The 23265-nt window shown below is 47.6% G+C and overlaps 1 protein-coding gene across 5 annotated transcripts in view; it reads right to left on the reverse strand.

Moving 5' to 3' along the window:
• DLG5 (discs large MAGUK scaffold protein 5) overlaps positions 1-23265 on the reverse strand; it is a 121885-nt gene that overhangs the window by 32598 nt on the left and 66022 nt on the right. For all 5 annotated transcript variants that reach the window (XM_061405434.1, XM_061405436.1, XM_061405433.1 and 2 more), the window contains 3 exons: positions 7284-7543; positions 5757-6069; positions 1174-1358 (listed from right to left, as the gene is read on the reverse strand). In XM_061405434.1, coding sequence (XP_061261418.1) covers positions 1174-1358; positions 5757-6069; positions 7284-7543 — 758 coding nt within the window. The remainder of the gene's footprint in view (positions 1-1173; positions 1359-5756; positions 6070-7283; positions 7544-23265) is intronic.

A 23265-nucleotide genomic window follows, 5' to 3' on the forward strand; every position in this document is an offset into this window, starting at 1 on the left:
GGCCTCTCCTAGCTTTCCTCCAGGCCAAGGTCCAAGTCTACACTCAAGGGCTTCCCTTCAGAGGTCCTCACCACCTGCCCTCAGGAGCCCTGTCAGCCGCTTCTCCTACTGACTCTGTAAGTGTGCACCCCACTCACGCCACACCCAGTCCCAGGCCTGCCGTGAGTTCACCAACCACCTTTGTTCACGATGGTCCCTCAGGCTGCAGCACCCATCCCCCTTCTCCATTTAGAAAAGACGCCACCCGAGCTTAAGTTCTAGCTTGAATGCCATGCTTCCTGGGGAGACCTCCCTACCTGGCCCCCAGTTCCCTGCACACCCCCACGGGTTTACTGTCCATGCATCTCCCTCCCACCATTGCCCTGTCCCATGACACTGCTCGGCCCCCTCACAGGCATCACACGTGCCCAGGAGCCTCAAAGGCTATTTCTCTCCCAGGGTCTCCTCAAAGCTCAAGGGACCATTGGTTGTCAGGAACCAATGAATACTGGCTGTAAGAATGCAGTTCTGTGATACAAATGAATTTACTTACCAAATAGAAAGAGAGAGAAACTTACAGAGTTACAGAATGAACCTATGGTTGCTGGGTGGGGAGGGGAAGGACGAGCGGAAGGGAAAGTTAGACAGTTTGGGATGGACATGTACACAACGCCATATTTAAAATGGATAACCATCAGGGACTGACTGTGTGGCACAGGGAGCTGTGCTCAGTGTGCTGTGCCAGCCTGGATGGGAGGCGAGTCTGGGAGAGAGTGGAGGCGTGTGTACGGACGGCTGAGTCCCTTCGCTGTTCACCTGAAACTACCACCATGTTGTTTGTTAAGCAGCTACACCCCAACACAAAATACAAAGTTTAAAAGAAAAGAATGCATTTCTGAAACGTCAGTTGCACCAGAAGCCCCCTAAGCCTGGCCTTGTGCCACTTCATGAGGGTCTATGCTCTGGACACAGCAGGCACTTGGACCTCTAGGGTGAAGGGAAATAGGAAGTTGAGATGCAATGGAAAATTCCAAATTTTCACTATGAGGCGAGACTGGGGCATCACCTAGAGTGAGAACGACGACCCAGGTCACTCCCACCAGACCTGGAAGTAAGTGGTAAAGACTCTGACCCTCCCACAGACCCACTGTGTCATGGGGAGACCCAAGCCTGTGGGGGCCCCAGCGCCCATACCGGATGCTGTCGCGCTCAGCCACGATCTTGTCCCGCTCCTGGAATGCCCAGTCCCGCCGGCACTTGGCCACATCCGCCTCTTGGAGGGCTTCCTTCAGCTCCTGGCACAGAGCCTTGCACTGCTTTCGAAGGATTTCAGCCTCCTTGTTGGCTCTCCCGGCGTCCATCGTCACTGTGTCTTTGATCTGCAGGAGGACAACAAGCGAGCAGAGGGGGAAGTTACTGGGCCTTCTGGTCCGGAAGTGCCCTCCAACTGGTGCAGGAGCTGGGGCTGCACTCTCCGGAGCTGGATGGAGGGAAGTGCTGAGATCCCAGGAAGAGCCCATTCTGACACACCCCAAACCATGACAACATGCTCCACAGCCATGCTCAGACCCCTAGTGATGCTGTATTTGTGTTCACCCAAACTCGCTCAGCCCCTCACAGAGCCAGGACTGGAAGCCCGGCCGCTCCTCTGTCCTGGTCTCAGGGGCCCAGGGGAAATGACCCCCAGAGGGCTCCTCCTAAACCCCACCTGCCATTTACGGGATGTGTGTCTTGCAGAGAGCCCTCTGCATCTCTCTAGAGAGTGCTTGTGACAAATCGTGACACGAGGCCCCACTGCAGTGAAGGCTGCAGCACTGGTCATGACGCTTCCCCACCCGCTGTGTCTACAGCACAGCTGATATACTCTGGCATGCAGTTACCGCTTAATCTGAAAATTTACTGGCTGCTCTTTGCTGGGGAAGTCCTGGGTGTCTCAGCTCCTTTAAAAAGCTGAAATCTAAAGGATCTGCTTCTAGACCTCTTTCCAAAGCACGACATGCTCCGTTAAAATCTCAAATCAAACTCTTTGAAGCCCTCATACAGAAAGCTCCCTCTGGGCTTCTGCAATCCTCAGAAAACATGAAGAATACGACAGACGACGAAGTGAGTGCCTACTGCTAGAGTAACTCCTAGTCCAGCTCAAACGCGTTCTGAAGAAGTAAAATACACACGAGACAGAACGCTCCTCTGGTCATCATCCACCTCCCCCGGTGCCTCCCCTCCTACCCCTCTGCTCCCCAAGGCTCCCTCCTCACTTTACACAGTACCTCCCTCCTCACACAATGTTCCCCAACTTTCTACCAAATTCAATCCCCAGGCAGGACTGGACATCAGAGACGCAACTGCATTCAAGGGGCAGTAGAAAGCACTACCAGTCCAAGTGACCAAGCTTGTCTTTCAAGGGGACAGTGGCTCTGTCAGAGGGGCCTGTCTTAGGAAGTGATCCAGTCTCCGGAAGGACCTCTGTGAAAGGCAGCAGCGCCCCACGGCTTCCCTGGGGCAGCGACCAGTTTCCACGTCCTCCTGAGGCTGGCGAGCTTTCAGGAACCTGGAAGCCCATGGCCGGAGGTTGGACCCCGGCCCGGGTGAAGGAAATCCCTGGATGTGCCCACTCTCAGAGGTGGGAAGCAAGGGAGAGAGGTGGCAGAGCTGACCGGGTGTCCAGAGCGAGGCAAAAACCCTGACACGGCCCCCACCTGCCCTTTCTTTGCACAACCCACTCTGGAGAAGACAATGGGGTGGGTGGGAGGCAATGAAAGAGAAAAGAGGGTAAACAAACAGGAGGTACAGAGAGGAGAGGGGGGAGCATAGGAAGGCACAGGCGTCAGAAGGAAAAAGAACCACCAGCCCTGGTGAGCAGAACAAAAACAGTTCTGAGACCTGGGCCCTGGCCTGGCTCAAGGTCCATCTCAGGTGACCCCACGAGAAGTGGCTGCTGGAGAGGGGTGGGAGCAATCCTCAGGGACCTCGCAGGCCATGGGGCGATAAGACCCTCCACGCCCACACCTCAGAGCCAGGACGGCCCAGGCCACAGACTTAGCCTCTTCTGTCCAGACGGAGAACGGTCTTGTCCCAGAAGCCAGACAGATTTCAGAGGGAGCCGAGGGTTTCAGCTGTGGAAGCTACAGGGGCGGGGGCTAGGCTGTCCTCGCCTACTGACTGGGATGGGTGCCCAGAAAAGATTTCTGTCTCAGCTGACAGCAGGCCTCATGTGTGGCCAGTGCCCCTGTGAAGGTTCAGGGCTCCAGGCTGGAGGAACACGGGAGCCCTGGGAGGAGTGGGCGACACGGGCCACCAGACCGAGCACTGAGGGGCAGCCGGGGGTCTTCCTCCGGCCCTGTGCTTCTGCAATCCTGCCAAGAGCACAATTAACCTCTAACATCTCAACCAGGTGGCCGCTGGCCTATCACAGGCTCACCTTCAATGGCTTTAACACACTGTCCTTGACGCTGTAGTTCAGAGACTGACTCAGGCATTTCTGATGTTTCTACTCTTCATCATTTTGTTTCCCTTATTTGGTAGCAACATTTTCCCCAACAATTAAGCTCTCATACCAGAATATGAAATTGAGGTTGATGTTTTCTCCAGGGCAATCACCAAGCCCTAACACATTGTATTTGCTTATTAAGAATCTCTTCAATTACCTAGAATAATAGTCCAATTCAGAGAGTCAGACACTATGTTGGTAGATAGATGTCAGGAGCCACGGGTGGGGGCGGCAGAGGGATGGGGAGTTAGTGTCTAGTTGGGACAGAGTTTCAGTTTAGAAAGGTGAAAAATCGAGAGATGGATGATGGTAAGAGCTGCACGACAATGTGAATCTACTTAGTGCCACTGAACTGTGCAGTCAAATACGGTTAAAATAGTATGTTTTATATTATGTGACTTTTACAGCAATAAAAAAAATGAATCTCTTCATTATGGTCTTTTAAAAATTTCATCAAAGAAAAAATATTCCTTTTCACGATGGCTTTCACCTTGATGGTCCGGAGAAGTCTCACTCCCTCTGCATGAAACTGTCGTTATTTGGCCCATTTTTGCCTATAAAAACAATCTCATAGGATGCACCCTAATCCTAACAGGGTGGTAAAGTTCAGACGGGCATAAAAATAACCCTGATAATAAAGACTTAAATCATTCCCACTTTACGCAGATACCATTCTAAGTGTGTTTTCAATGTTAATTCAGCTGATGGTTGCAACCACCCTGCGAAGCAGATGCTGTCATCATTTTCAGTTTGTAGATGAGGCAACTGAGAGGCCCAGAGCTCTAGGAGAGGTGAGAGGTCATGTGGTTGAGGAGGTCCACCCTCCAAGCACTGCTCCCAGCACTGCCAGGGCATGAGGCAGCATCACTGTCCAGAGAGGGGCTCTCGAGCCCTGGCCACCCCTCGGCTATCAGCCCTGCCTCAGGCTCAGTCCAGGGGGCTCTGGCTGCAACAATCCAGGCACACACTGTCCCTTCCCAAACTGCCCAACCTTTAACACCTTCTTTTCACTTTTCACTGGAGAAGGCGATGGCACCCCACTCCAGTACTCTTGCCTGGAAAATTCCATGGACAGAGGAGCCTGGTAGGCTGCAGTCCATGGGGTCACTAAGAGTCAGACACGACTGAGCAACTTTACTTTCACTTTTCACGTTCATGCATTGGAGAAGGAAATGGCAACCCACTCCAGTGTTCTTGCCTGGAGAATCCCAGGGACAGGGGAGCCCGGTGGGCTGCCGTCTATGGGGTCACACAGAGTCGGACACGACTGAAGTGACTTAGCTTAGCTTAGCTTTCACTTTTCACAGGCCAGTTTTCAAGCCTTTATTCTAATGGACCTGCAGAGCAAAGTAGAATTGAGAAGAATGAATGGAGAACTACTCCAATGGAAAGAAAATCTGCTCTGATCAAGTTCAGCAGCTCCAAACAGAGTCACACGTGAAGCAACAGAATGCAAAAGCAATCTCAAACAGGGAGAGTCCACGGGCCTATGTCCACAGCCCTGTGCTCTGCCTCAGCGGAACACACGTGGTCATAGGAGTAAGCAGTGTCAGCAATGAGGTCTGGGTGGTCAGGCAGGAAAGATGCAGAGATGCCCCACTAGTCACTCAGCAGTCAAGCTCAGCAGCTCAATTTGGATGCTCCTGAGCCCCCTTCCCTGCAGATTTATCCCCCAGGAAGCAAAGCTTGAAAGGGTCCTTGGGCTCAGCCTAGTAGACCATCTTCCCATCAGGAGCCCAACCACCCCTCCACAGAGCAGATTCCTCAGATGCTGGGGGAAAGGAATGCCGAGTGTGCTCTTCCAGACTCACAAGGCCAAACGTATCTATGGCTCTTGGACCCTGGTACTCCAAGCACCTATGCTGGCCTTGGGATATCTTCTTAATGAGCAAGTCCTTGAGCTGACTTCCAGCTGGAGACTAATCAACCGTCACATCACCGAGGGCATGGGTGAACATCGCATGTGTCATCCAACCTTCTTCCTATGCTGTCAGCTCCAGATACCCGGGCCCACAGCTGGACCTCACCTGCGTCCCATGCAGCCTGACCAGATCCTGGCACCAAGCATGAGCTCAGCAGTTACCCAGGCAACCTGCGACAGCCCAGCCAGCAGCAGGCCACCTGTGTCCCATGCAGCCTGACCAGATCCTGGCACCAAGCATGAGCTCAGCAGTTACCCAGGCAACCTGCGACAGCCCAGCCAGCAGCAGCCAAAGGTGAGAAGCCGTCAGCTCCCGGCTACTCCGAGCACCTACGCGCCACAGCCCTTCCTCCCTCACCGCCTTCCTACCTGCCGCAGCGCCTCCATCTCCTCGCTGGCCGCCTTCTTCTCAGACGTGCTGCTCTTGAGCTTGGACTCGGCCAGCTCTACCTCGGTCTGCAGCTTGTCCAGCTCGGAGATGACCTGGTCGCGCTCGCTCATGATGAGCTTGTACTCGCTGTACACCGCGTCCCGCTCCTCCTTGTACTTCTCCGACTCCTTGGCGGTTTTCGCCTGTGTGGTCCTCAGCTCCGTCAGCTCTGACTGCAGCAACTCCATCTCCCACTGCAGGTCCTTGTTCTGGGCCGTGGCTTTGTTCAGCTCATGGTGAATGGCCTCGAACCTGGGGGAGAGGAGCAGCCAGGACGTGGGGGATGGGGACCTGCCCGGCCAGCTCTGCTGTGCTGGACAGTGAAGCGCGAAGATTTGAGAGAGGTCATTCTCCACACCCCAGGAGAGAAAAGTCGTGAAGGACCAGTGTCCTTGGACCCAGACTTTTTCTCAACCTTTTACAAATATTCGAAGTCGCACAGAGGACTTCACTCCCTCTGCTCTACCAGAAAAAAGAATTCTTTCTTTCTTCCATGGTCAAGCTACATTATTTTTAAAAAAAAAAAAAAAACTAGAATCACAGCCTATGAAAGATAAAAGTGGCCTGAATGATCACTGAGTCTGGCCACCTCATTTCACAGATATAGATGATAAGGCTTCGAGATACAGGTGACTGGTCCAAGGTCACCAGGTTGGCATCAGGGCACAGCTCAGTCCTTCCAGGCAAGGAAGACCCTGCCATGAAGGTAGCCCTGCAAATTAAAGCCTGCAGCTCCACAGCAGCGTTTCTGAATGTGGGTTCCTTGGAGCACCAACCCTGCGTGGAGCTCCATTAAAGAAAGTGTGCCCTTTACTGACCGATGTTTAGGAGACACTGCACTCTGCCCCCTCTTGGGAGAATCTAGTGCACGGTACCAGAGGAAAGGCTCTGAGAAGTCCTGCAGGGCAGATACCTGTTTATGTGCCACCTGGCAACTCCCAAACTCTCTTACAGCTGGAGGCTACCTTTCATATAAAGCTAATAGGCAGCTCAGAGGACAGGTATGCTGCAGAAATGTACTTAAGAAACACTGTCTGAGGGCTGGGGTCACAGCCCTACAGATTATCTACCTTAATAAAAAGTAGAACTTTTGGAAGAAATAGTGCCTAGCACAATTAACTTCCCTATCTGTTAGGTGGGTGAGTGACAGGGAGAGGCTTGTGAGGCAACCTCAGAATCAGGATGGTCAGATCACCCGAGCCATTCAGACGGGAGAAAAGAGCACAATAACCATGACATGCTGAGGGTCAGGAAAATGATTTCTGGAGATAACGTAACTTTTTATTGAAAGAGCTCAAGGTGCTCTTTTTCCTTCCAGAAAGTAGCAGGGAGCCTTGCAGATAACCAAGAGCCCACAGAGGAGACAATGGTCCCTGGCAGGGAAGGCAGCACTTGGCCCTCTGGCCGTTCTCCAAGAACAAAAGACAGGCAGGCTCGCTGCCTCCCGTAGCGGCCCAGGTTCCTACCTCCTCAGCGAGAGGGCGCACTGGTGCTGCAGCTGGATGGCCGTGTCCCTCTGCTGGGTCAGCATCTCCGTCTGCTTCAGCAGGCGCTGGTTCTCCTCCTCCAGCTGCTCCAGGCGGCTCAGGTCCGAGTTGTGGATGGCAACTTTCTCACTGTACCGCTTCCGCAGGGCATCATAGTCCTTCTTCACCACCTCCAGCTTGTCCATGGCTGTGTCGTACAGCTTGTTGAGAATTTCTGATGACCCGTTGTGCTTCAACACCTGGGGACCAGAGAATCATGCTTACCAAAGGTCAGAGGGCAGGAAGAAGGACAAACTGGCCTCCATCTGTCTGGGGGAAGGACTGTTGACAAGGGAGGAGAGGTTGCACCCTCTGGCCTTCAGGAGTCTCACAATCTGGTTCCACAGGCCCTGCAGGCACACTGAGCTGACTCACTCTTTCACAAATATTCCTTCAGTAGTGTACAGGAAAGAGTTATCGTAGCAGGTCTGAGACGTCTAGCCTTAGGGAGGCCTGCTTGCGAGCTGACCCTTGGCTGGTGTCTGGCAACATGAATGGTAAGTAGTCTACCGCACTGACATAAAATTTTTCCCAAGTGATAGGAAGGGTTTTCCATGACTGGAGTGGATGGACAGTGTGTCTTGGGCTCAGCACCACCTTTCTTCTGGGAGTCTTGAATTTCAGAGCATGCTAAGCAAGGGGCTACGTATATGGCCACTCCCAGTAAAAACTCCCTGGGCAGGGAGAACTCGTGAGCTTCCCCGGTTACAGTCTCACGTGTTGTCATGATTCAGTGCTGGGGGAACTAAGCCTGTCCTGTGTGACTCCACAGCAGGGTTCTCAGAACCCATCAACCAGCTTCCTCTGGACTTTGCCCCATGCACCCCTTTCCAGGAGAAAGGACCAGTGACCCCACAAGAGACTGACCCAGACTTGCCCAGGAGTGTCCAGGAGTCTCCAGCAGAGGCGGGGGTCGGTGCTGGCCTGCTGCAGACTTAGGGGCAGTGAGTGTAGCAGTGCATGCATGGGATCTTTTGAAGGAGGTCACCATTATCTTCATTACCTCCAACATAGTTTTGGCCCCAGGAAAATATCAGGGAGGGAACACAGCCCCACCCATCAACAGAAAATTGAATTAAAGATTTGAGGAGCATGGCCCCACCCATCAGAATAAGACCCAGTTTCCCCCTCAGTCAGTCTCTCCAATCAGAAGCTTCCATGAGCCTCTTATCTTTCTCCATCAGAGGATAGACAGACTGAAAACCATAATCACAGAAAACTAACCAATCACATGGACCACAGACTTGTCTAACTCAGTGAAACTATGAGCCATGCCATGTAAGGCCACCCAAGACGGACAGGTCATGGTGGAGAGTTCTGACAAACTGTGGTCCACTGGACAAGGGAATGGCAAACCACTTCAGTATTCTTGCCCTGAGAACCCCATGAACAGGATGAAAAGGCAAAATGATAGGACACTGGAAGATGAACTCCCCAGGTCAGTAGGTGCCTAATATGCTACTGGAGACCAGTGGAGAAATAACTCCGGAAAGAATGAAGAGACAGAACCAAAGCAAAAACACCACCAAGTTGTGGATGTGACTGGCAACAGAAGCAAAGTCAGATGCTGCTGCTGCTGCTAAGTCACTTCAGTCGTGTCCAACTCTGTGTGACCCCATAGACAGCAGCCCATCAGGCTCCCTTGTCCCTGGGATCCTCCAGGCAAAAACACTGGAGTGGGTTGCCATTTCCTTCTCCAATGCATAAAAGTGAAAAGTGAACTTGAAGTCGCTCAGTCGTGTCAGACTCTTAGCGACCCCATGGACTGCAGCCTACCAGGCTCCTCTGTCCATGGGGTTTTCCAGGCAAGAGTACTGGAATGGGGTGCCATTGCCTTCTCCAAAGTCCAATGCCATAAAGAGCAATATTGCATAGGAACCTGGAATGTTAGGTCCATGAATCAAGGAAAACTGGAAGTGGTCAAACAGATGACAACAGTGAATGTTGACATTTTAGGAATCAGCGAACTAAAATGGACTGGAATGGGTGAATTTAACTCAGATGACCATTATATCTACTACTGTGAGCAAGAATCCCTTATAAGAAATATAGTAGCCATTATAGTCAACAAGAGAGTCCAAAATGGAGTACTTGGACGCAATCTCAAAAAGGACAGAATGATCTCTGTTTGTTTCCAAGGCAAACCATTCAATATCACAGTTGTCCAAGTCTATGCCCTGACCAGTAAATAATGCTGAAGAAGCTGAAGTTGAACAGTTCTATGAAGACCTATAAGACCTTCTAGAACTAACACCCAAAAAAGATGTCCTTTTCATTATAGGGGACTAGAATGCAAAAGGAGGAAGTCAAGAAACACTTGGAATAACAGGCAAATTTGGCCCCGGAGTACAGAACGAACAAGGGCAAAGCCTAATAGGGTTTTGCCAAGAGAACGCACTGGTCATAGCAAACACCCTCTTTCAACAACACAAGAGAAGACTCTACACATGGACATCACCAGATGGTCAACACCGAAATCAGACTGATTATATTCTTTGCAACCAAAAATGGAGAAGCTTTATACAGTCAGCAAAAACAAGACCAGCAGCTGACTGTGGCTCAGACCATGAACTCCTTATTGCCAAATTCAGACTTAAATTGAAGAAAGTAGGGAAAACCACTAGACCATTCAGGTATGACCTAAATCAAATCCCTTACGATTATACAGTGGAAGTTACAAATAGATTCAAGGGATTAGATCTGATAGACAGAGTGCCTGATGAACTATGGACGGAGGTTCGTGACATTGTACAGGAGACAGGGATCAAGACCATCCCCGGGAAAAAGAAATGCAAAAAAGCTAAATGGTTGTCTGTGGAGGCTTTACAAATAGCTGTGAAAATAAGAGAAGCAAAAAGCAAAGGAGAAAAGGAAAGATATACGCATTTGAATGCAGAGTCCAAAAGAATAGCAAGGAGAGATAAGAAAGCCTTCCTCAGTGATCAGTGCAAAGAAATAGAGGAAAACAATAGAATGGGAAAGACTAGAGATGTCTTCAAGAAAATGAGAGGTACCAAGGGAACATTTCATGCAAATATGAGCACAATAAAGGACAGAAATGGTATGGACCTAACTGTAAGCAGACGGTATCAGGAAGAGGTGGCAAGAATACACTAAAGAACTATACAGAAAAGATCTTCGCAATCCAGATAATCACTATGGCATGATCACTCACCTAGAGCCAGACATCCTGGAATGCGAAGTCAAGTGGGCCTTAGGACCCAGAACAATTACTAAGAACAAAGCTAGTGGAGGTAACAGAATTCCAGTTGAGCTATTTCAAATCCTGAAAGATGATGCTGTGAAAGTGCTACACTCAATATGCCAGCAAATTTGGAAAACTCAGCAGTGGCCACAGGACTGGAAAAGGTCAGTTTTCATTCCAATCCCAAAGAAAGGCAATGCTAAAGAATGTTCAAACTACTACACAATTACACTCATCTCACATGCTCGCAAAGTAATGCTCAAAATTCTCCAAGCCAGGCTTCAACAGTACATGAACCGTGAATTTTCAGATGTTCAAGCTGGATTTAGAAAAGGCAGAGGAACAAGAAATCAAATTGCCAACAACTGCTGGATTATCAAAAAAGCAAGAGAGCTGCAGAAAAACATTTAATGCTGTTTTATTGACTGTGCCAAAGCCTTTGACTGTGTGGATCACCACAAACTGTGGAAAATTCTTCAGAAGATGGGAATACCAGACCACCTGACCTGCCTCTTAAGAAATCTGTATGCAGGTAGGAAGCAACAGTAAGAACTGGACATGGAGCAACAGACTGGTTCCAAATAGGAAAAGGAGTACGTCAAGGCTGTATATTGTCACCCTGCTTATTTAACTTATATTCAGAGTAATCATGAGAAACACTGGGCTGGAGGAAGCACAAGCTGGAATCAAGATTGCCGGGAAAAATATCAATAACGTCGGATATGCAGATGACACCACCCTTATAGCAGAAAGTGAAGAACTAAACAGCCTCTGATGAAAGTGAAAGAGGAGAGTGAAATAGTTGGCTTAAAGCTCAACATTCAAAAAACTAAGATCATGGCTTCTGGTTCCATTACTTCATGGCAAAGAGATGGGGAAACAGCAGAAATGGTGACAGACTTTATTTTTCTGGGCTCCAAAATCACTGCAGATGGTGACCGCAGCCATGAAATTAAAAGACGCTTACTCCTTAGCAGGAAAGTTATGACCAACCTAGATAGCATATTCAAAAGCAGAGACATTACTTTGCCAACAAAGGTCCATCTAGTCAAGGCTATGGTTTTTCCAGTGGTCATGTATGGATGTGAGAGTTGGACTATAAAGAAAGCTGAGCGCGAAAGAATTGATGCTTTTGAACTGTGGTGTTGGAGAAGACTCTTGAGAGTCCCTTGGACTGCAAGGAGATCCAACCAGTCCATTCTAAAGGAGGTCAGTCCTGAGTGTTCATTGGAAGAACTGATGCTGAAGCTGAAACTCCAATACTTGGGCCACCTGATGCAATGAGCTGACTCATTTAAAAGACCCTGATGCTGGGAAAGATTTAAGGCGGGAGAAGAAGGGGATGACCAAGGATGAGATGGTTGGATGGCATCGCCAACTCAATGGACATGGGTCTGGGTAAACTCCAGGAGCTGGTGATGAGCAGGGAGGCCTGGCATGGTGCAGTCCATGGGGTTGCAGAGTCGGATACAACTGAGAAACTGAACTGAACTAACCCCTTTCCATGGCTGATTTTGTGTCCTTTTACTGAAATAAATTTTATCCATGAATACAATTATATGCTAAATTGTACAAATCCTTTTAGCAAATCACCAAACCTGGGGGTGATGCTGAGTACCCCAACACAAGTACCTAACATGTTCTAGTCCTGTCTCAGATGCTGGTGATGCTGCTCAGACACAATGACTGTGGTCTCAGGCCCTCTTAACCTGATGGGACGATACAGACACACACGCACACAGGGACAGAGATAGGTAGATAGTTAGAAAAACAGACCAAATAAAATAACCTAAGAGTGTAAGAAGGGCTGTCAAAGAAATAAAAAATAAAATAGAGTAATGAGCTGGAGAGAGATTTTTGAGCCACAGAGTAGGTCAGGACAGAGGCTAAAGCCTGAAGAGGAGTCTCTAAGAAGGTGACTTCTGAGCTCGGGTGCAAATGAAGAACAGCAGCCAGGAGCACACCTGGCAGACGAGCGAGCAGGCTCAAAGGCCCTGAGGCAGGAGTCACCAGCCACGTCCACGCATGGACAGAAGGGCAGGGCAGCGGGACTGGAGCCCAGTGAACCAGCAGGAGTGGACACACACACAAAGGCCAGAGAAGCAGACACGGCTACAAGACATATAGCAAAGACTGTATCCCGAGTGACATGGGAACCCCAGGAGGGTTTTAAGCAAAAGAGTGCTCTGCTCTGACTTACAGGTACTAAGGCTCTTAAGGTGCTGCCCTAGATAACAAACTACAAGATGAGCTAAGAGATGGTCAGGGCCTGCTGACCTCCGCTAAGTACCTCAGGGGACCTGAGCCCTTGGGTGGGTTTATTTCCTTATTCCTCAGATGATAGCACTGAACCAGAAAAGCCTGTTTAACTGTTCCAGCTCCAGTCCAGGAATCACCTGGCTCCATCCAACATGGATTCTGGGTTATCAAAAGATCTTTGCAGTCAAGAAAACCGAAACCTGGAACTACTGAATATTCCCTTTGGAGGGAGGTGAGCCCTCAATAAATATGATTAACAAGAAAGAGCTAATTCAAATGTCAGAATTTTTCAGAGACAGGGAAAGTGAGTTCATCCCTCTGAGACATTATCTCCTAGGGCTTGGACTATGGGGGAAAAGGGAATCGCAGAAATCAGCTCACTCAAGGCTTTTAGTCTTCTTCCTTTTCTTTTCTCCTTTTTTCTTTTTTTAAAGGCAAAACTCTTTCCTTCAAAGGAAATTTTACAACACCAAACTAGAAATTGAAAACTCATTTTAAAGAACAGTACACAGGCTCCTCAGGCGATTAAAATCATCAACAGTTTTATAAAAATGCTTTGCTACTGCAGATCAGGACTGCATGCTGAGAAATGGTCAGAAAACCACTGATGGAGCCTCACTTCATCATTTAAAGTCTTCTTAAAAAACAATGAAGGATCTTTCAAACATACAGTAAAGCACAGCAAATAATGCAATAAAATGAGAAGAACCCACTACTATGCTCTCACCTTAAGGCAATCAATGAGGGATTGATTCCAGGACACCTCTCAGATACCAAACTCCATGAACGCTCACATCTTTTATGTCATATGGTATACTGTGTGTGTGCTTAGTCTTCAGTCGTGTCTGACTCTTTGCGGCCTGCCAGGCTCCCCTGTCCATGCACATGCTCCCTATCCTTTACATCATCTCCAGATTATGTATAATCCCTAACACAACATAAATGCTTCAGAAATAGTTGCCAGCAAGGCCAATACAAGGTTTCCTTTTCCAAGCTTTCTGGTATTTTTCCCCCAATTTCTGGCTGGTTGAATCTTCAGATGTGAAGCCCAAGGATATAGAGGGCCAGCTGTACTTTGTCACATGTCTCATACTGCTTTCCGAAGATATAAATTATTACAGATGCTCAGCCAAAGCCCCCAGTATACCCTTCTCTTATTCAGCACCCTTCACTTCCCCCTCCAGAACTGCCCCCCTACGTTTGCTATCCACCATCAGAACGCATCATATTTTACTTCCACTACTTACGTACTCATGAGAAGTCCTAATGGTGCTGCATGTGCTTCCTTTTATGCAATTCTGCTTTTAGGCTTAGGCAGTGGTGCAGGCAGTATTTCACTGGAGGAGTACATCACACATTTTTAGATTTTTAAAAATTCTATTAAATGTAACTGATTTGCAATGTTGTATTAATTTCAGGTATACAGCAAAGTGATTCCGCTATATATATATATATAGTATTTTTTTAGATTATTTCCCATTATAGGTTATTAAAAGATATTAAGTATAGCTCCCCGTGCTGTACAGTAGATCTTTGTTGGTTATCTATTTAAAATACAGTAGTGTATGTTGTGGACAGATTTTTTTAGGTTGAAGTATGGTGGCTTAGACAGTAAAGAATCCTCATGCAATGCGGGAGACCCGGGTTCTGTCCCTGGGTTGGAAAGACCCCCTGGAGGAGGGCATGGCAACCTACTCCAGTATTCTTGCCTGGAGAATCCCCATGGACAGAGGAGCCTGGCGGGCTATAGTCCATGGGGTCGCAAAGAGCTGGACATAACTGAGCGACTAAGCACATACACATAGGTGATTTACAAAGTGCTATTTTCTGCTATACAACAGAGTGAGTCAGTTATACATAAATGCATACATTCTTTTTTATATTCTTTTCCACTGTTTTATCACAGGATGTTGAATGTATTTCCCTGTGCTACACAGTATGACCTCACTGTTTATCCATTCTACATATAACAGTTTGCATCTGCTAATCCCAAACTCCCAGCCACCCATTTCCCACCCCTTTTTCCTCCCTCAGCAACCACAAGACTGCTCTGCATCACACCCTGTCACTGTGATAGATGTTTACATCGTCTTTATTTTCTTTTTTTTTGCTGTTATAAATGATACTACTGTGAGCCCTGTCCATGTCTCCTCTCCCACATCTGTGAGATGCTCCCCTAGGGTGGACATCTAGAAGCAGAGCTAAAGGTCATAATATGGACTGTTCCCCGCTGACTGGACGATACAAAATTGCTCTCCCAGTTCATATCCCACCAGCTCTGGGCAGGAGTTCTGAGAGTTACTGTCGCCAACACAGCCTCACCAAGATTTCAAACATCAGGTTTTCCTTTTAATTTTTAATTGAGATAAAATACACATAACCTAAAACTGTCTCAGCCGTCTTTCACCCTCTGAGTATGTATTTCAGTAGTGCGACGTATATTCACATTGTTGTGCAGCCAATCTCTAGAACTTTCTCATCTTGGAAAATTCTGTCCCCACTAAACAATAACTAGCTTTCCCTCCCCCAGTCCATGGTGGCCACTCTTCTACTGTTTCTGTGAATCCAGCTGCTCGAGAGGTATATACAGTATTTATAAACGGAATCACACGTTACTGATCTCTTTGTAACTGACTTCTTTCATTTAGCATAACGTTCTCAAGGCTCATCCAGGCTGCATCACATGACAGGATTCCCTTCCTTTTAAAAGATGAACACTACTCCATCGCATATGTGTACCACCTTTCATCTGTCCACTCATTAGTCTAAGGGCACTTGGGATGTTTCCACCTCTTGGAACCATGAAAATAGTCAGATTTCTGAAGTAATGCCTATCACATGGACCAAAACATGTCTTAAAAAAAAAACAAAAAACAAAAAACAACTTGCTTTCCTGATTACTAGAAAGGGCAGCGCTCTCCTTATGTTTACCTTACATTTATTGACTATACACATTTTCTGTCCCATAAATTTCTTGTTCATATCCTTTATTTTCCTTCCCCTCCTGCCCCTCCCTCCCCACCTTCTTTCTTTCTGTGCTGCTAAGTCACTTCAGTCGTGTCCGACTCTATGCGACCCCTGAGACGGCAGCCCACCAGGCTCCCCATCCCTGGGATTCTCCAGGCAAGAACACTGGAGTGGGTTGCCATTTCCTTCTCCAATGCATGAAAGTGAAAAGAGAAAGTGAAGTCGCTCAGTCGTGTCCGACCCTCAGCGACCCCATGGACTCAGCCTACCAGGCTCCTCCATCCATGGGATTTTCCAGGCAATAATACTGGAGTGGGTTGCCATTTCCTTCTCCAATGCATGAAAGTGAAAAGTGAAAGTGAAGTCGATCAGTCGTGTACGACCCTCAGCGACCCCATGGACTGCAGCCTTCCAGGCTCTTCTGTCCATGGGATTTTCTGTGGGACTTTTAAATCCCAGGTACTAATCCTCTTTCAGTTATATTCATTACAAGTTATCTTTTCCCAATATACAGCTTTTAAATTTTCTTAGTGTCCCTTGTTTCTAAAATTTCACATTTTAATGTGATAAAACTGACCAATCATTTCCTTTACGGTTTGTGCTTTGGTTGTTTTATTTAAGAAATTCTTTCCTTCCATGGATAAAGAAGATGTAGGCAATGGCACCCCACTCCAGTACTCTTGCCTGGAAAATCCCATGGATGGAGGAGCCGGGTGGGCTGCAGTTCATGGGGTCGCTAAGAGTCGGACACGACTGAGCGACTTCACTTTCTCTTCTCACTTTCATGCATTGGAGAAGAAAATGGCAACCCTCTCCAGTGTTCTTGCCTGGAGAATCCCAGGGACGGGGAGCCTGGTGGGCTGCCGTCTCTGGGGTCGCACAGAGTCGGACACGACTGAAGCGACTTAGCATAGCATAGCATAGTATATATATATACACAATGGAATATTATTCAGGTATTATAATTAATGAAATAGTGCCCTTTGCAGCACCATGGATGGACCTAGTGACTGTCACACTGAGTGAAGTAAGTCAGACAGAGAAGGAGAAACATCATACGATATCCCTTATACGTGGAACACAAAAAGTAATGATACAAACGAACTTATTTATGAAAGAAAATGAGACTCACAGACTTAGAGAATGAACTTATGGTTGCCGGGGGGAAGCGATAGTTAGTTAGGGAACTTGAGTTAGACAGGTACACACTGCTATATTTAAAATACATAACCAACAAGGATCTACTGTATAGCACAGAGAACTCTGCTCAATGTTATGTGGCAGCCTGGATTGGAAGTGAGTTTAGGGGAGAATGGATGCATGTGTATGTATGGCTGAGTCCCTTTGCTGTTCACGACAACCTGGGAAGCCCTGAAACCATCACATTATTAATTGGCTATGCTGCTGCTGCTGCTGCTGCTAAGCCGCTTCAGTCGTGTCCGACTCTTAGCGACCCCATGGACTGCAGCCTACCGGGCTCCTCTATCCATGGGATTTTCCAGGCAAGAGTACTAGAGTGGGTTGCCATTGCCTTCTCCATACCCCAGTACAAAATAAAAAGTTTAAAATTTAAAATAAATTCTTTCCTTCCTACCTTGAGATCATGAATATACTCTCTCATTAGTTTTTCTAAAAGGAGTTTTATATTTCACATTTAAACCTCTAAACTATTTAAAATATTAGAATATATTTTTATGTATATTGCAAGATGGAGATAACATTATTCCTTTCCATTAATCACTAGACAAAGGAGAAATGGCCCCCCAAGTGCAGAACGAACCAAGGACCCCTGAACTGTCCAGGCGCAGATGAGAGCTGGAGGACCCCAAGGGTATCAGCTGACACAGAGCCCACCACTGAGGGGTGAGAAGGGCATCCCACAAGGATGTGCCCACACATGCCCAGAACACACAGAGCCAGTGGAGAGCTCTCCTGACTTCAGGCTCACATCTGGAAACGATCCAGCTTCTGGACCAGATTTCCCTGTCTTCTGGGCAGTACCTCAAACACTCCAATTAAAAATCACTCCAAACGTTTTATACTCTAAAATCCCCAAGCCAGGTGAGAGCCACAGAACAAAGGCATTGCTGCCATTCCCAGAGTTTTCCACGAGGTGGCAGCCCTGCGTAGAGCAGCCAAATGCACTCCCATAGTTGTCCAGTCTTCCAAGCTTCATTAAGAAACAAAGCTCATTAAGCTCTCATCACAAGAAAAAATTTTAACTATATAAGTTGATGAATGGTAACTAGACTTACAGAGGTGAGCTTGTCACAATGTATACAAATATCAAATCATTATGTTGTAGGCCGGAAACTAATACAATGTTGCTGTTGCTGCTTCTAAGTCACTTCAACATGGCAGCCCACCAGGCTCCTCTGTCCCTGGGATCCTCCAGGCAAGAATACTGGAGTGGGTTGCCATTTCCTTCTCCAATGCATGAAAGTGAAAAGTGAAAGTGAAGTCGCTCAGTCGTGCCCAACTCTTCGCGACCCCATGGACTGCATGCAGCCCACCAGGCTCCTCTGTCCATGGGATTTTCCAGGCAAGAGTACTGGAGTGGGTGCCATTGCCTTGTTACGTGTCAATTATACCTCCGTTAAAAAAATAATAAAATAAAAACTATGTTATCCAATATTAAAATAAAACCTAATTTTAAAGGTGGCTTTGAAATGATGCAAAGAAAAACCTTGTTGTGAGCATTAGGCCAGCAAAGCCTACTGGCACTAGTCCATAACAAAATCTGGACAGCACACTGAGGCTTGGCCTCTCTTCACTGGGAAATAGTCCCCAAATGCCCACCGTAAGGGCCTTGGACAGGTCTGCATGGTGACCCAGGCACAGCTTAGCACCAGTGAATCCGCTGCCAGAATGGGTCACAATTTCCCACTGAGACAGGGTCAATCAGAAAACCACAGAACAGGCCCAGGCATCTTTTCTGATGCCCAATCCAGCCTGCTAATGCAACAGGCTCTGGGATCAGAAGGAACCCTGGGGAGATCAGGCTGATACCTAGCACTGTCCCGGCCGAGGCTCTGCCCATTCCACAGGTGAAAGCTCTGCACAAGAGGGTTCTGCTTATTATGAGCTGAAATCTACCTTCCTCGACTCCTGACATCTCGTCCGAGCCCTTAAGGCACAAGAACAGTCCCTTTCCCACAGGACAGCACCCAGATACTCAAGAGGCTCATGGGGCCCCTAACACTTCTCAGCTTTTCTCTACCAACGGGGCTGAGAATCCTGCCTGTGCTAATGTACTCAAAAGCCTCTGGAGAAATTTGGGGAAAACCACAGCCACAGTTAACACCAGAGGATTTAAAAGACTATCCTATCAGTCTAGAATTTTTCCTTTTTATGGTTAGAAGATTATGTTCTTAGTAGACAGTTCGGCACAAACACTAACCATCAAACTAAACATTTAGCCTCCCAGCTAAGGCTAACAGCAGGCTGAGAGAGAATATTTACATTTGGCCCAGAGTTCTGAAGTAAAAAAGCTGATACACTTCTCAGCTCAGGCAGGCGGCAGTCTTTAGAGATGACTCCCGTCCGGCCTGTGAGAAGAGGGTGGAAGTGGCCCAGGGGAGGCAGAAAGCCAGGGCCTGGTCCCATTCACACAGCAAGACAGCCACAGCCTGAGTTGTTCCCCACAAGGAGGCCAGGAACAGCTGTACTCACATCCTGCTCCACGCTGGTCAGAAACACACTGGGCTTCTCTGAGAGCCAGGCCCTTTGGAGACTAAGAAACCCAATTCCTGGGTTATCGGGGAAAAGAAGTCAACTTCCATGAATCACCAGGGAAAAAAGTATATTTAAAGAACGGTAACAGGGCCAAAAGGAAGAGAGGGAAGTTTCCTGGAGACTCAAGTTTCCCAAATAAACTGGTAGAACCAATTTTTTTTTTTTTTTTAAAGAAAAACATTACTTTGAACCTTCCAGTGCTACCTCTAAGAACCAAACTTTAGAAAAGCAAGCACAAAGGAACACAAGGATGTATGTAAGGGTGCCCACTAAAAAATTATTCCTAATGGGAAAAAGCGCAGACTACTATGATGTTCAACAAACAGAATGCGGTTCATAAATTACTGACAGCTAACCTATCTTGTTGGATGTTTCAAATTTATAAAAAATACAAGGAGACCTATGATATACTGCAATTAAAAAAAAAAAAAAGGCAGGTGGAAGAAAATAAAGACAAAACTTTGTGTGTTAAGTATGACACAGAAAATGTACACATAGAAATATCCCATGGGGTTCAGAGAGGTTAGTCACCTCCAGGGAGTGACACCGGGGCTGAGTGACTTCACTATCATGGAAGGTTTTTTTTTTTTCTTTTTTAACCAGAGACCAGGTAGGTACTACTGTAGTCAAGATAGAAGATGCAAAAATATCCCCTACGTTGCCCCCTCCACCAAGGCTTGGCCATCTCTGCCCCAAATCAGTTGGGCATCCAGATAGCACATTCTGACTGCAGTCCCTTGGAGACAGAACTGCTACATCATGCCCGCCCCCTAAAACACACATGCATGCAAACACACACAAAAAGCCACCTGTCCGCCACTTCTAGAGAGAGAGAGGTCCTAGGACCCAAGCCCACAGCACCCTCCCCACCAGCTGCCTCATTTCCTCTAAGATAAATCACACAGAGGGCTAGGGAGCCCACAAATCCCTCGAGCAAACACGCAAGTCAAATAGCACCATTTACCCCGCAAGGGCCTCTCTTCAAGTTAACAAGGCGTGGGAGGATCCGGGCAACAAAACCGGCCTTGTCCAGCAAGGTCGGCCTTTGCCCCAGGGAGGAGACCTATGGCTGCCCCCTCGACCCTGCTTCCTCAGCTGCTGGCCTACCCGAGACCTGAGCTTTTCACAGCCCGGACGCCCACCTCAGACCTGGTAAAGAGGCTAAGGCCCTGGGCTTGGAGAGCAGGTGGCCTGGTGGCTCAGATACACCCCTGACCCCCACCAGTGGGGCTGGGTTTCCTCTCCTGGCGGGGTCCCGAGGTGGCCCCTAGGCCACTTGCTAAGGGGCACTGGTGTAGCTGAAGAGAACTGGGGACACTCACTGACCACTGTAATCAGCTACCTCACCCCAAGGGTCAGAGCTATAGGAAAAGAAAGAAGAGGAGTGGGCTGGAAGAGCACCAACTGGACTCCTGCTACCCTGGTCTGTTCTTACCTCCCTGCTTCCAGGAACCCTCCTGTTACCATGGCTGGGCCAGGCCCACCCACTCCCACACTTGCCGCCACATAACCAACCCCTCTAATCAGAGGCTCTCTGTCGGTGACTACAGCCAAGAAATTAAAACACGTTTGCTCCTTCCACTTGGAGGAAAATGTATGACAAACCTGGACAGCATATTAAAAAGCAGAGACATCACTGTGCCAGCAAAGGTCCACATAGTCAACGCTGTGGTTTTTCCAGTGGTCATGAACGGGTGTGAGAGTAGGACCGTGAAGAAGGCTGAGCACCGAAGAACTGATGCTTTTGAATTGTGGTTTTGGAGAAGACTTCTGAGAGTCCCTTGGACTGCAAGGAGATCCAACCAGTCCATCCTAAAGGAGATCAGTCCTGGGTGTTCATTGGAAGGACTGATGCTGAGGCTGAAACTCCAATACTTTGGCCACCTGATAGGAAGAGCCACTGGAAAAGACCCTGAGGCTAGGGAAGATTGAAGGCAAAAGGAGAAGAGGGCAGCAGAGGATGAGATGATTAGATAGCATCACTGACTCAATGGACATGAATCTGAGCAAACTCAGGGAGTTGGTGAAGGACAAGGAAGCCTGGTGTGCTGCAGTCCAGGGGGTCACAAAGAGTCAGACACAACTTAGCAACTGAACAACAAATCAGAGGGCTCACAGAAAAGGCTCTCGGTATCTCCAAGTATGTCCAGCTTAGGGGCCTGCCCTGAGCCTGCACGCTGGGTTAATTCCACATAAGGCGTCAACAAACATCAGAGAAAGAAAATAAACCATAGAAATGAATTTTTCAATACAACACAGCTTGTAACAGGAAAATACTGAAAATAGTCCAAGGGTCAGTCAATAGGGGACTGGTTAAATCAATTGTGCTGCTTTTATGTAACTCAATACTCTGCAGCAGTGAAAAACAAGGAAGTAGAATTTGTACTGAAAAAGAAAGATGCACATGACATAGTCAGCAAAAAAAAAAAACATGCTAGCAATAAAAGCACTGTGCAATTCCATTTTGTCGAATATGTTAATAAGATATAAAGTATTCCATGTGTACAGATAAAAATCTCGAACTTTTCATGGTGATATACTCATGGTTAGTTATTTCTGTGGAGTGAGACTACAGGAAGAATTCTTTTCTTTTTTAAATGTCTGTGTCGATTTTTTAATTTACAAAATGCATATTAATTTTATAATTAAAGAATAAAAACATGAAGAAAGCACTGCCCTTCCACTTTTTGAACTATTTAATCTAACAGTCATTCGGTAAGGCAGAGCAGGCCAGGAGGCTCCAGCGGGCAAGGGGCACCCAGGAGTGGCCATCAGAGCCTGTACAAACAAGGAGAGGCCCTGCAGAAGCGCATGGAGACCCAGCAAAGGGTGACCAGGGGAATGGTGTGGGGAGGGAGGCAGCAGAGGGGAAAGCAAGCAGGTACACATGGAGCCACTAAGTAAATAGATTAAGAAGAATCAAAACCAGATTTCTCACTGCTGGAAAAGGGAGATACAAAAATGGAAAGGAAAAAGACAAGAATGAACCCTATTATATTGTGGTTCTGCACTGGAACTAGAAATGTGAGTGTGAACTCATGGTTTCCAGAATACATATTACATATTGAAGGCACAGGTATATTAGGAAGATAGAGAGAGAGACACACATGGCAATATACGTGAGCGTGTGTGTGTGGTGGGAATGTACTCAGATATTCCCACTCTGTTCCCTGAAAGGTCCTGGAAACCAGTACAGCCCAGGAGCTCTGAACACAAGTACACCCAGCATTCAGACCTTGCTTCTATTCTCCACTAAAGAGAATGTGAACTCCTAGGATAAACATCTGATTTCCAGGATTACAGCAAGATAATTATAAAACAAGCCTGAAACATCTTGTGCCAGAGAACAAGAACGTGCTCAAAGAATGAGGGGATATGTCGAAAAGACAGAGAAGGGACTTCCGTGGTGGCCCAGTGGTTAAGAATCTGCCTTCCAATGCAGGGGACTTGTCCTGGGTGAGAGAACTAAGATCCCATGTGTCACAAGCAACCAAGCCTGTGAGCCACAATAAGGGAAAAGCCGAGCACTGCAACTAAGATTGGACACAGTCTTAGTTGAATGAATGAATAAACAAATAGAGAAGCAAGCTTGAAGTGTTTCCACTGGCCATATGGGTATATACAACCCACTGAGCAGAACAGGAAGCCATGAGAGAGACAGAGTGTGTGTGTGTGTATGGAAAGAGGTGTGTAAAGGGAAAACAAGTATCACTACAATGGTGAAGCCTAGAGACACCACCTCAGTCAAATGATCAA

The sequence above is a fragment of the Bos javanicus genome, chromosome 28, assembly GCF_032452875.1.
Source record: "Bos javanicus breed banteng chromosome 28, ARS-OSU_banteng_1.0, whole genome shotgun sequence".
In the NCBI taxonomy this organism is placed as follows: domain Eukaryota; kingdom Metazoa; phylum Chordata; class Mammalia; order Artiodactyla; family Bovidae; genus Bos; species Bos javanicus.